The 12,709-nt window shown below is 38.7% G+C and overlaps 1 protein-coding gene across 1 annotated transcript in view; it reads right to left on the reverse strand.

The window, feature by feature from the left end:
- LOC140957203 (DNA polymerase epsilon catalytic subunit A-like) overlaps positions 1-5,808 on the reverse strand; it is a 20,429-nt gene extending 14,621 nt beyond the window's left edge. Inside the window, exons 1-8 of the mRNA XM_073414340.1 lie at positions 5,578-5,808; positions 5,417-5,482; positions 5,268-5,327; positions 5,095-5,190; positions 4,741-4,901; positions 4,504-4,592; positions 4,137-4,397; positions 4,070-4,085 (exon numbers count right to left, since the gene is read on the reverse strand). Of these exons, the coding sequence (XP_073270441.1) occupies positions 4,070-4,085; positions 4,137-4,397; positions 4,504-4,592; positions 4,741-4,901; positions 5,095-5,190; positions 5,268-5,327; positions 5,417-5,482; positions 5,578-5,739 (911 nt within the window). The 5' untranslated portion in view covers positions 5,740-5,808. The remainder of the gene's footprint in view (positions 1-4,069; positions 4,086-4,136; positions 4,398-4,503; positions 4,593-4,740; positions 4,902-5,094; positions 5,191-5,267; positions 5,328-5,416; positions 5,483-5,577) is intronic.
- Positions 5,809-12,709: the final 6,901 nt, after the last annotated feature.

The following is a 12,709-nucleotide window of genomic DNA, read 5'->3' on the forward strand; positions in this document are numbered from 1 at the left end:
CATTATGAATTTCTAGTTATGTCTTTTGGATTGACTAATGCTCCAACGGTTTTTATGGATTTGATTAATCGTGTTTTTCGAGAATTTATAGACAAATTTGTTATTGTCTTCATAGATGACATTCTGATTTATTCAAAACAAAGAAGGAGCATCGAGAACACTTAAGGTTAGTTCTCCAAACACTTAGAGCAGCGTAGTTATATGCAAAATTTTCTAAATGTGAATTATGGCTTGACAGAGTAGTATTTATGGGTCATGTTATATCAGCTCCAGGAGTATCAGTAGATCCTAGTAAAGTGGAAGCTGTTATTAATTGGCCAACACCGACGAATGTTTCCGATATTCGCAGCTTTTTGGGATTGGCAAGATATTATAGACGTTTTATTGAAGGATTTTCTATTATAGCAAGGCCTATGACCCAATTAACGCAAAAAGATCAACGCTTTGTGTGGACTAATTAATGTGAGTCAAGTTTTCAGACTTTGAAGGAAAAGTTGACAACATCCAGTGCTAGCTTTGCCATCAGGCTCAGATGGATATGTTGTTTGTTCAGATGCATCTCTAAATGGATTTTGTTGTGTTTTAATGCAAAATGGGCGAGTAATTGCATATCCTTCTCGTCAGTTGAAGCCACATGAGACCCGATATCCAGTTCATGACTTAGAGTTGACTGTCATTGTGTTTGCATTGAAGTTATGGCGTCATTATTTGTACGGTGAGCAGTTTGTGATTTATTCGGATCACAACTCACAAGAGTTTTAAATATCTTTTCACACAGCCAGACTTGAACTTGAGACAGCGTCGATGGATGGAGTTGCTTAAAGACTTTGATTGTGAGATTCAGTATCAACCAAGGTGAATGAATCTTGTTGTAGGTGCCCTCAACAGAAAGTTTAGAATGTTATGATGACATCTCTGACTATCTCTAAAGTTCACGAGCACTTGGGAACTTTAGGATGGGCTTATCAGATCAGTGGAGACTACTTTATAGTGTCATCTATTCAAGTTGAGCCACATATTTTATCCAACATCAAAGCAGCACAGAGGACCGATCCGCACATTCATAGATTAAAATAATTGTCTCTAACAGGTCAGACAGAAAAGTTTAGTGTTGCTTCAGATGGTAGTCTGCGCTTTAATGGTAGACTTGTGGTTCCTAATTTGATTGATCTGAAAGAAGCTATAATACGGGAAACACATTGTAGTCGACACAATATTCATCCAGGAATTCGAAAGATGTATCATAACTTGAGAGCTCATTATTGGTGGAAAGGTGTGAAGAAAGATATTTCTCATTTTGTGGCTAAATGTTTAACGTGCCAACAAGTTCAAACCGAGAGAATGAGACCTGGTGGAATATTACATTGTCTTGAAGTGCCGCAGTGGAACTGGGAGCACATTGATATGGATTCTTTTACGATAATAGTTTTCAAGCAACAATCGGTATGGCACCATTTGAAGCTTTGTATGGAAGAAAGTACAGATCGCCGATACGTTGGGAAGATGTAGAAGACAGATGTCAAAACCAGAATTTATTCAAGAAATGAAAGATAAAGTTGAATTGATTAAGAAAATGATGAAAACAGCCTAAGATCGTCAAGCCAGTTATGCTAATAAAAGGTGTAGACCTTTAGAACTCCAAGTGGGCGATTATATTTTCTTGAAAGTATCACCATTCCGGGGTACTATGAGATTTGGACATAAAAGGGAAGTTAGCTCCGCGTTATATTGGTCAAGTGCAAATCTTGGACCGCGAGGAAAAACAACTCAGGAGCAAGACGATTCCATTGGTTTTGGTACAATGGAGTAGACATGGAAGAGAAGAATCTACATGGGAATTAGAGGCAAAGATGCGACAAGAATGGCCTCATTTATTTGAAAATGTAATGAATTACGCGATATATTCTGAATTTCCTATGTATTATCAGTCGTAATGTTTTGGATATCAGTGTTTTGTATCTTAGATTTCGAGTACGAAATCTTTTATTAGTGGGAGAATGTAAGAGCCCATAACCATTTGGGCCCAGCCCATTTCACTTTATTAATTAACCCAATCCATTTGATATAAGAGATAGCAGATCGCTCAATCCAGAAAGATCTTCTCCCTGCCTTGCACACAGTCGCTTTTCTCTCTTCTCCCTGCAGCCATCACGTCGCGCCGCCAGTAGCCGGAGAAATAGTACAGCAGCCAGCAAGCTTCTTCCGCCAGTCTATTAGCTTCTTTCCTGCCATGAATCGGAAAATTTCGAGCTCGATCGGCTTGTTTTCCAACAACTGTGCGTGTGAGTTTTGATCCGGTTTTAGGTAAGGTTTTGGCTTCGATTCTTGGTTGTTCTTGGTGGATTAGTTTATACAAGTGAAGTATTAAGTTTTTCCCTGTTTTCCAGCTTGTTTTCTGACCGTGAACAATATTTCCGACGATTTTTCCGGCGAGATCACCATTGTGCATTTAAGCCTCGATTCTTGAGGTATTAAGCTTGAAATTCCAATTTTGAATGGGTTTATAGGCTGTCGAGAATTCGATTTTTAACTGCTCCCATTTAAATTGTTTTAGTCAGTTGGAATGCAGTATATTGAAGTATATAGCGAATTTATATTGTAGGTTATATCGTTGGACGAATTCATTAGAAAATCCTTAAGAAATTACTGTGGTATTGTAAGTTATAGTTGAGGTACACTCAAACCTAGATCATTATGATGGTTATATTGACGTGTAAAAATATTCAATGGATGTTGTTTGCTATTATGTTTCTTGAATGTTTATTCTAATGCGTTCATGCATAAATTGTATTGGCGCAACATATTAAGCCTTGACTCCTCTGACGGCGATTTATGTTGATTCTGTTGAGATATATTGAGTAATCAGAGGGACGAGTGCTTTAGGATTAGCCATATTCCCAGATGACAGCTAGGGACGAGCGACTTAGCTACTCGCATTCCCGATGCTACGTGCATGGACGAGCGGCGATTTGATGCTACATTTCTGGCATGGGTGGGCAATGTTAGTGTTGATGATGTTATTCATTTGGACTCAGTTTGGTATCGTTATTCCATTGTTATCATTCATGCATCGCATATCATTACATTTACTTGATATTATTACATGTCTTTTATATACGTCGTAATTTTATTGGTTTCTCGTACTGGGGTCCGACCCCTATTTTTTTTTTATGTTGTGGTTGTTTTTGATGCAATAGCAGGTCATTCCAGAGGATTTGACATGTCTGGTGGAGCGTCAGCAAGTGGTACCCAGTAGCGGAGTTGGTTTGTGTCAGATACTAGTTTGATATATTTGTCAGGGAGATGTTCTGTGTAACTGTATTGTGATGTTTTTATGTTGTTTTGGATTTTATTTGTGGGATGTTGTGTCTATTCCTGGCCAGTGCGGATGTAGGATATTGGTTTGTTTGATTGTGAACTTGATGTTATTTTCGAGCATATATTGATGATGTTGTGTTTTGAAATTTTTGGGATGCCCTACTTACGGTGAGGTCATGCCAAAATTTCTGTAGGCCCAAATGAACGTTTTAAACTCGTTTTCGTTGTTTACACCAATTAATTCTTGTTGTTTGATAATTAAATATTACTTAAGAGCACGGGCCCTCAAAGAAAGTGTTGCAAAGCTTGCCTTTGGCCCTAAAAACAAGCTAAGGCCCGATGACACACCATTGGCCGTAAAGCATGCATCGTGGCATGCCTTGAAAATTAAAACCCATAGAATTAATTAATAACTAAATCAATAAATAATTCAACGTATGCACATTTGTTATCTTTCATTCATACTTTTGTGGTGAATTAAATTTAATTCATTTATCTTATATTATAGTTCAGTAGTTTATAAGCCAGCTATTTAGGTCCTAAATGTTATGCCTTAACACGCTTTGTTTCAATGAGGGACATGCCTGCCTTGCACCTAATGCTTTGTGCCTAATCTCTATGGTACCATGCACCTTGCACCTCTAATAACCATGTCTTTGTCAAGTTCATCCTTTGACTTCTAAATGTTTGTACAGATGTGCATCCTAGAAAAGACCAACTTTTGTTAAAAAATAAAGAGAAAATATTATACAGTTCAATCAAATAACCTGGGAGAATATTATGTAAAAGAATGGACTCCAGAAACAATTGTTAATAACAGTGGTTCTTCAAAGCAACATAATCATCTTCTGTTCCGTTTACCTCTCTATTAATGATGAGGTACCCTTGACCATCAACCATGTACGAAATCATCATGATTGAATCATATTCAGCATCTGGAAATTTTAAAGGGAGCTTTGTCGTCTCAATATCAAAAGCACAGACATGAACTTCTGCACGTTGCAATAGATCTGATCTCCTTTCCATTGCAACACCAGCACAAGAAACACTGACATCAAACCACTGCCCACATCTTACATCTAAATTATGAGAACAACAGAATGAGGTAGAAGAATATAATGGTGATTATAAATTTATAGGAAGAATGAAAATGATCCCCAAAACTTATTTGCAGAAATTAATCACCATTGTCAATGGCAAAGCGAACATGGTATGGCACATCGTACTCGCGAAGATCAATAATGCAGTCCATGGAATCTTGTGGTCGTTGTTTGCTAAAAATCAGTTAGAAAGTCAGAAAATAAGTTCTAACCAAGCATTATGCTAGATTATCTTAGCACAACTGTAAACTATCAACAAGGACGATGAGATAATTGATTATAAACAAAAACCGCAAGTAGTTGTTCAACAGTAGCAGACTACCTTTTCCCTGTCAATATAGATTCATAAGCATCCTCGGCAACCAACTTTGCTTTGTTTCTTTCGACTACATGGATTAGATCATTTTTCACTTGTATCAATTGTTGAACAGTATCAAAAGAGATCTTTAAATAACATTTGTGCAAGCCAGACAGATGATTTTTCTGCAACAAATGATAATGCGTCAGAAAATAATATTTTGAGAAAACCAGATGGCGCATACTGAACCTCTGGACATGAAGAAAAAGGGCCAGTAAATAAGGATTAAGGAATTCAACTTATTTGATAAGTTTAGTGGCATAAAGCACCAAGAAAACAGCGCTTGAATGGAGTTCTCCCAAGAAAATGGTGCCTCACCAGATCAAGATCTTCTTTCTCCACAATTTCAATGTCTGCAATTTGACCTTCGTATCGCCTTTTCAAATAAGCCTCTACGTCCATTTCCATCTTATCCTATAATCACATAAACGCTCAAGTGTGGCAAAAGATTCAATCCAATTTTTTTGATACTCAAATCGGATTTCACTCACCTTGGTGGCAGCAAAAAAGTACGGACGGAACCTATATTTTGCCTTAAATGTTGAACCATCCTAGAGTCAAAGATACAAACATCAAACAAATAAGTGAAACAATACTTCCAAATCAAACAACGATGGAACTGATCGCTACAGAAAATTACCTGACAAACAAAATAAAGATCAACGCAACTATACACTTTACGTGTCTCCTGATCCTCCCAAGAAGACTAATAATACAAAACCACGTCAAAATTTGGAAATTAATACCGAAGCAACCCGTATAATAAAAAATGGAGAATTGGGGGAAGAATGTGAAACTAACAGAAGCGAAAGTAAGAAGCCATCCGAGGCGTTTGTCTCCTTCAGTGAAGAGATTGAAGCCGAGTTTGGATTCAAGCTGCTCCTCCGCGTTAAGTATCAGCTTCTGCTTTTTTGAAATTCGAGTATCCTTCCTATCTCTCCTCCGATAATCGCCGCCATTCATCTTTTCCACCAAAAGATCACTACCTGGTGACGGAAATGGATGCGAATTTGGGAGGAAGTCGGGCAGTAGGTAAAGATTTTCCCGCGCTTTGGCACCTAGTTCGTGAATTAGAATAATTAACGCTCGTGGGCCGACCATCTGGACCGATGGACTCTCGAAGCCCACTAGTGCATAAAACATCATTAATGTGGGCTTTTACAGAACCCATTTGGATTACAATCCGAACTTGGACTTGGTCTTCTAGCCTATTACACTTATGGGCCTTACATACTCGCTGTCCCGATCAGTCATGCTTGGGCTTTAATAGAAAGATTACCAATTCCCGATTATAAAGCATCGGGGACTCCAAATATCCCAGAGATGGGATAAAATGCTGGGAGCTTCAATTTCCCGTGTTGTAGATAAGACGCAGGGGCCTTAGGTCTCCCGGACTTTAAATAAGATGTCGGGGGCTCATGTCTCGCGGACTTTAAATAAGATATCGGGGTTTCATGTCTCCCGGAATTTAAATAAGATGTCGGGGCCTCATGTCTCACGGACTTTAAATATTTTGTCGTTTAGTATTATCGGGCAGTCAGGCTGATGTCATGATGACGTGTGCCCTAGAATTCCAACGGTCGGAAACGTTTCGTATTCCGAGAATATGATAAGTCTGACGCTTCGATATCTGTGCACGTCCTTTCGCCTACCTGCACAATTTCCAATATTCATCCTAGCCGTCCAATTCAACTTTAGATCAACGGTTTGAGATGAACTATTCCTTTTTATATATAATAACTCACTCCCTTCATTTGTCACTTTCTGAAATTTCAAATTCTCCCACTCTCTCTCTAGCTCTCTGTCGTGCGGTGCTCCCCTATTCCGGCTATCTACAAACTTTATTCAACAAGTTTCTCATCTCCTCCACCTCTTAAGTATTCTTTCTTTCTAAACAATGTCTGATTCTACTTCTTCTACCTCTGGAGCAAATGCGCGAGGCTCGCATAGCGACGAGTCCACCGCGATACGCTCCGATTCCACCCCTTCTCCTCCCCCACAACGCTTCCCAACCCTACCCTCTAAAAAAAACCCCACAACTCAAACCCTCATCTTCTGGCCATCCCTGAGCTCTCGAAAAAGAGCAAGGGCAAGGGCAAGGGCAAAGCTCGGGTTTTTTCTTCTCAATCTGAGGCTCCGGGCGCTCCTTGGTTCGCCTCAATGAGCAACACCTTGCGCTCAGGGGCGAATGAGGAGCTTAGGACTCTCGGCTCCATTCCTTTTTCCTTTCTTATTCTGATTCCCGACCCCTCTGATAGGGCCGACCAACCTCCCCCTGGTTTTACTACCTTTTTTTGAGACCAAGTTAGGAATGGGCTTCGATTCCCCGTTCCTTCTTTCTACATTGAGATCGCAAAGTTTTTTGACGTACCTGTTAACCAGCTCCACCCTAATTCCTTCCGCATCATGGCATCGGCTTATGTTCTTTTCAAAATGAACAACCTCCTTATCAACCCCCTCGTTTTACATTACTTTTTTGTTTGCTGGTTGGGAGACAATGCCTTCTCCATGTCTGCCCGGCTTAACTCCCGGTTCCTTGATGATATCCCTTCTTCCCAGAAGGGGTGGAAAGGACGCTATTTTTATATTCAACTCACGGCTCCTATTTTCTGCTTGACTGGTTTCCTTCCTTCTCTTCCTACACAACCTTCTCTTCCTAAATCGCACAAGTTTGAGGAACCTTTCACCCGAAGCCAAGAATTGGTAAAGGGTCAAAAATTTTCCTCATCTACACTTATATCCAATGAAAATTTAATTGCCTACGGGTTGAGTGCCCGGGCTGAAGACCCAATTGACCGAGTGATTGACGAGGTTGCTGGCTCGGGAGCTCAACCCAGTAAATCTTTTAAAGGCATTCTCTTTTTACTTTTTTTTAGTTTTTAAAACATAACCATACTAAATTTTTCTGTTATTGAATAGATAACTCCGAGATGCAAGAGGCTTTTGCTCTGAAATTGAAGGCCAAGGAAGCGGTCGAGGATAGGAAACTGGAAGCCCGGAGGGCTGCTGCTGAAAAGAAAAAGAAAACCGAGGAGGAGGCAACCTGGCTGAATGAGTCAGCCAGGGTAGACACCCAACAAGAGCAGGAGGTGGCCGGTTCCCAAGAAAAAGACGATGATCATGTCCCTCTCAGGCAAAGGAAACGAAAGGCTGTAACAAGCTCGGAGTTGGTGTTGCTATAGGTCAACGGGGAAGGAAATCAGGGCATCTCCCATGCCAACCAATCAACTACTCATCCTCGCCAACAGCCTAGCCATGAGCCCCTCAACCTTGAACAGCCCACCCGAGCCAGTGTCTTTACGAAGGGGGCTGCTCCCACCAGGCTCAAGCTCTTCAAACAGATCCTTATTCCTGATGAGGAGGCATATTTGAGGAGGTGTCGTCTTTCCCCCAAGCTCTTCAAAGGATCCAACAAGATTTTAGCCGTGAGTTCATTTGACTAATTCTACTCTCCCCACTTTTCATTTTTCTTCCTTTTTTTTAACTCTTTTCGAACAGGGTGTTCAATTGATGATCTCGGCTTTTGAAGAGGTGGCCGTGGCAACCACTATCTCTAATAATCGAGCCCGGCAATTTCAGGATATCCAGGAGCGACTACATGGGGAATTGTCCCAGGCTCAAGCTTTTCACGCAGATGAAGTGTTTGGCTTGCGTGTTGCTTTAGACAAGTCCAATCAACAGTTGGAAAAGGCCCGGGATGACATCAACGAAGGCCTTATTCGGGAAGAGACTCTACAAGGGCATTACGCTGTCCTTGAAGCCAAGAGTAAATCCCTATCTGAGGACATGGAAAGACAGATGTCCCGGGCATAGGCCGCTGAGAATGCCCAGGCTGCTGCTGAACAAGCTAAGGAGCAACTGCAAGCCTCCTTCCTCCTCTCTCCAGAATTCAAGACAGTCATGGAAGATCGGGTCTATCCCCTTTTCAAGATCAGTTTTAACAAATGTCAGGAGCAATTTGAAGAGGTCGGGCTCCTGCCTGAGGATAGGGCCAACTTTCTCGACTTCAAACAAGCTATAGCATCCCTTCCCAAGGATGGAGAAGAGGAGAAGGAGGACTCCGACGAAGAAGAGCAGCCGAGGTCAGACCATGTAGATATAGATTAGGGTTGTATTTCTTTTGCTTTTCTCTTTTTTGTAATCACCGCCTTCGGGCATTTACTAATAAAATGCTATTCATTTTGTATTCATACACAGTATTTCCATTTATTCTTTAATGCTTTCCATATACCCGGCTTTAGAAATAATCTCAATCTCGGCTTGTGAATAAGAAATCACGAAAATTTCTAAGTGTTGTAAATTAATCGGGAGCCTTAATAAGTAGCTGAGATGTTGAACTTCGAACTTGAATAAGAAATTTTTGTATTTAATAAACTCTCGAATTGTAGACCTTCTAAGTCAGAGTACATAGTCTTGGATTGTTTCAATAACTAGAATACAGACCCCTGGGCCGAGGATCATATCCCGGGACTTGTGAATGATCGAGATGTGGTGCCTGAGCCAGGGTGTAGAGCCCTGTGCTTATTAATAACCAAAGAATGGAGCCCTGGGCCGAGGATCATATCCCGGGACTTGGGAATGGTCGAGGTGTGGTGCCCCGAGCCAGGGTGTAGAGCCCTGGGCTTATTAATAACCAAGGAACGGAGCCTTGGGCCGGGGATTGTGTCCCTGGACTTGGGAATGGTCGAGGTGTGGTGTCCCGAGCCAGGGTATAGAGCCCTGGGCTTATTAATAACCAAGGAACGGAGTCTTGGGCCGGGGATTGTGTCCCGAGACTTGAGAATGGTCGAGGTGTGGTGCCCCGAGCCAGGGTGTAGAGCTCTGGGCTTATTAATAACAAAGGAACAGATCCTTGGGTCAAGGATTGTGTCCCGGGACTTCGGAATGGTCGAGGTGTAGTGCCCCGAGCTAGAGTGTAGAGCCCTGGGCTTATAGATTAACCGGGGCTTTGTACATCCCAAGTTTTAGATATAACATTCACATTCAAACACTTTCTGAAAATAACAGAACTTTCATTATATCTGCAAACAAGTAATTTACATCTTTCAAGCATAATACTTATTGACTCTGATTTGGGCTATTCATTTAATATCTCGGTTCATCCATGACCCAGGCTCTTATGGGGGTATCAACCGAGATGAGAACCTTGGCACGTGAAACTTCACCTCGGCCCGCCGCTCACGATGCACAAGACCAAACTCACGCCTCGAAAATGAACCTTGGTATGGAAGACGCCACATCCACGCACGCGAATACATGATTTTTATGAAGTCAAGTGTTGAACGCCACGAGAATTACATCTTGATAAATTCAATATGTTCAATAAACTCTCAATTTTATTAACAATAATGACCAACCTCCTACTAATTAAATTCGATTTATAACAAGTCAGTCAGTGAACTACATAATGCATACTACATATAATTACCACCGACTATATAATATGCATCGATCACCAATTAGTTTATTTAATAAAGGAATCAATCCATTTTAAATGTGGTGTATGTACATGCATATATACAACTATATTAATTACCCGACAATATAAAAATGTTTGAAATCAGTTGTTCGTAATTCTCATCCGCCCGAAGAACTTAATAATAAATAATAATATGCAGTATACACGAGTCGACATTTGGGTGATCTGTGGATGGAATATTGAAACAATGTGCGACTTTGTCCTATTTAAAATATAATAAACTATACCATTTTAACGGTTGCAATCTTGGCACTTGGACCTCCCCCCGGATGTTGATGCACAGAGTTGGCGCTTTGACATTTTGGTGTCAATTATATCTGTCTGCATGCATGACTTGTCACAAAAATTAATTAGAAAAATGACCATCTTGATAATATGTTCTAATTTGCAAAAATAAATTATGACAATCATCCTTAATTAAATCACGAAAACTCTTGTGAGATAATTTCACGTGTAGATTTTGTAAGACAAATATTTTATTTGGGATATTCATAAAAAAATATTAATTTTTTTATATTAAAATCATTATTTTTATTATAAATATGAGTAAAAAGTTGACTCGTTGGATAAAAAATAAACATATTATAATTAAATTAAAACCTAAAAAGACCAGCTACGCGAGTTAGGTGACATGGAGTAATATAGGACACGATTATTCTAGTTGTTGCAAACGAACCCAACATAAGGAGAGAGACTTCAAATATATATATATATATATAATAATAATAATAATAATAATAATAATATATATATATATATACTAATAACTGTGTCACACGCGTTGCGTGTGTCGTGAATACATGTGATTAATATATTAAATATTCATGATATTACAACATAATTACGTCACAACATAAAGAATATAGTTTATTTTTCACAGTGGCTAGTTTGGAGAAGAAATAATATTATTTTTCACGTGAGCAGTTTCCTTATGACGGTGAATATAATATTATTTGTTAAGTAAAAATATAATATAAAAAATAAGAAAAAGTAAAATAGAAAAAAAAGTTGGTGTCCTCGTAGAGCGGTTATTATTAGGGGCTCAACTATAATAAAATAGTAAATAGTAAATATAAAAAATTAAAAAGAATAAAACAAGAAAGAAAGTTGGTGTCCTAGAGCGATTATTATTAAGATCTCATACTTAATATAATAGTATATATATATATATATATGTCTTGAATATATATTAGAAGGCCGATGGTATTAAGAGAAACGTGGGGCGGTACTAGATCGACATACTTTATCAACCTAGGAACTCGCATCTAATTTTTTTTTTAATTAAAAAAATATGATTATATATTTCATGAGATGGTAATATCTACGTGTATGAGAAAATATAAATTCGAAGCAAGTACCTTCGCACGTGTACGTTCCTCTTTCCAATGTCATGGATTTAATTTAATATTTATACAAGTGAGTAACACATTAAGTTCAAATTAAACGATTTGTAATATTATTCATAAAATTTGCACTTTGTACATATATATATTGCTTTACTCCAAACTCCACCATCGGCCAATTATAAGGTTCACTGATGAAGTTATTTAAAGTCTAAGAAAAAACGATTTGGGATGGATTTCAAATGACATTTTTTAACAGTGATAAGTTAAAAAAGAAAAGGAAATAATTTTAAATTCAAGAGTGCTCAAATAGGTATAATGAATTTATTTATAATATGATTTTCCACATTAAAAATTCAACAATTATGTGATTATTATTTTTTCAACCCAGATATAATAACAAATCATCCGTCCAAATTTCCGCACACAGAAAATCCGTCAACATTTCATTAATCATTTAGTTGAGTCGGCTGCACGCCTGCACAGAACTTGTTCGTGCAGATTGTTTGATCAACATAATTTACAGATTATTGTATTAGTCCATGAATTTAATGAGAACACATTAAAAATAAAAGCTGTGGATTCCTCCAATAAAAATTATAAGTGCACTGAAATAAATACCTTCTTAAATTACAAGCTTATAAGCCCATTGAAATACATTCTTAAACAGTTTATAAATCTTATCTCAAATCAAATATATCTTTTATATTGTGGGAATTAATTTAAGAAACAAAAATGGATAGAACCCTTTTTATTTCCCAACACTTGCTCTAATTTTTGATAACCCACGCAAAAAAAATAAAATTGGTGTTAGTGAAAAAAATGTGTTAGCGACGGATTTAGAAACCGTCGCAACGTAGCGACAGTTTTATAACACCGTCGCAAATAGCGACGGTGTTGCTTAAAACCCGTCGTACTTTTTAAATAGCGACGGTATAAACGATAATCGTCGCTAATTATAGCGACAGGTTAAGAAAACCCGTCGCCGATCTAAATCGGCGACAGCTTTTCTTAACCGTCGCTAATAGCGACAGTTAAAGCAAAAACTGTCGCTATTAGCGACGGCTAATTGAAACACTGTCGCTACAAGCGACGGTTTTTACAAAAACCG

This window comes from Primulina huaijiensis, chromosome 14 (genome assembly GCF_012295235.1).
Source record: "Primulina huaijiensis isolate GDHJ02 chromosome 14, ASM1229523v2, whole genome shotgun sequence".
Classification (NCBI taxonomy): Eukaryota; Viridiplantae; Streptophyta; class Magnoliopsida; order Lamiales; family Gesneriaceae; genus Primulina; species Primulina huaijiensis.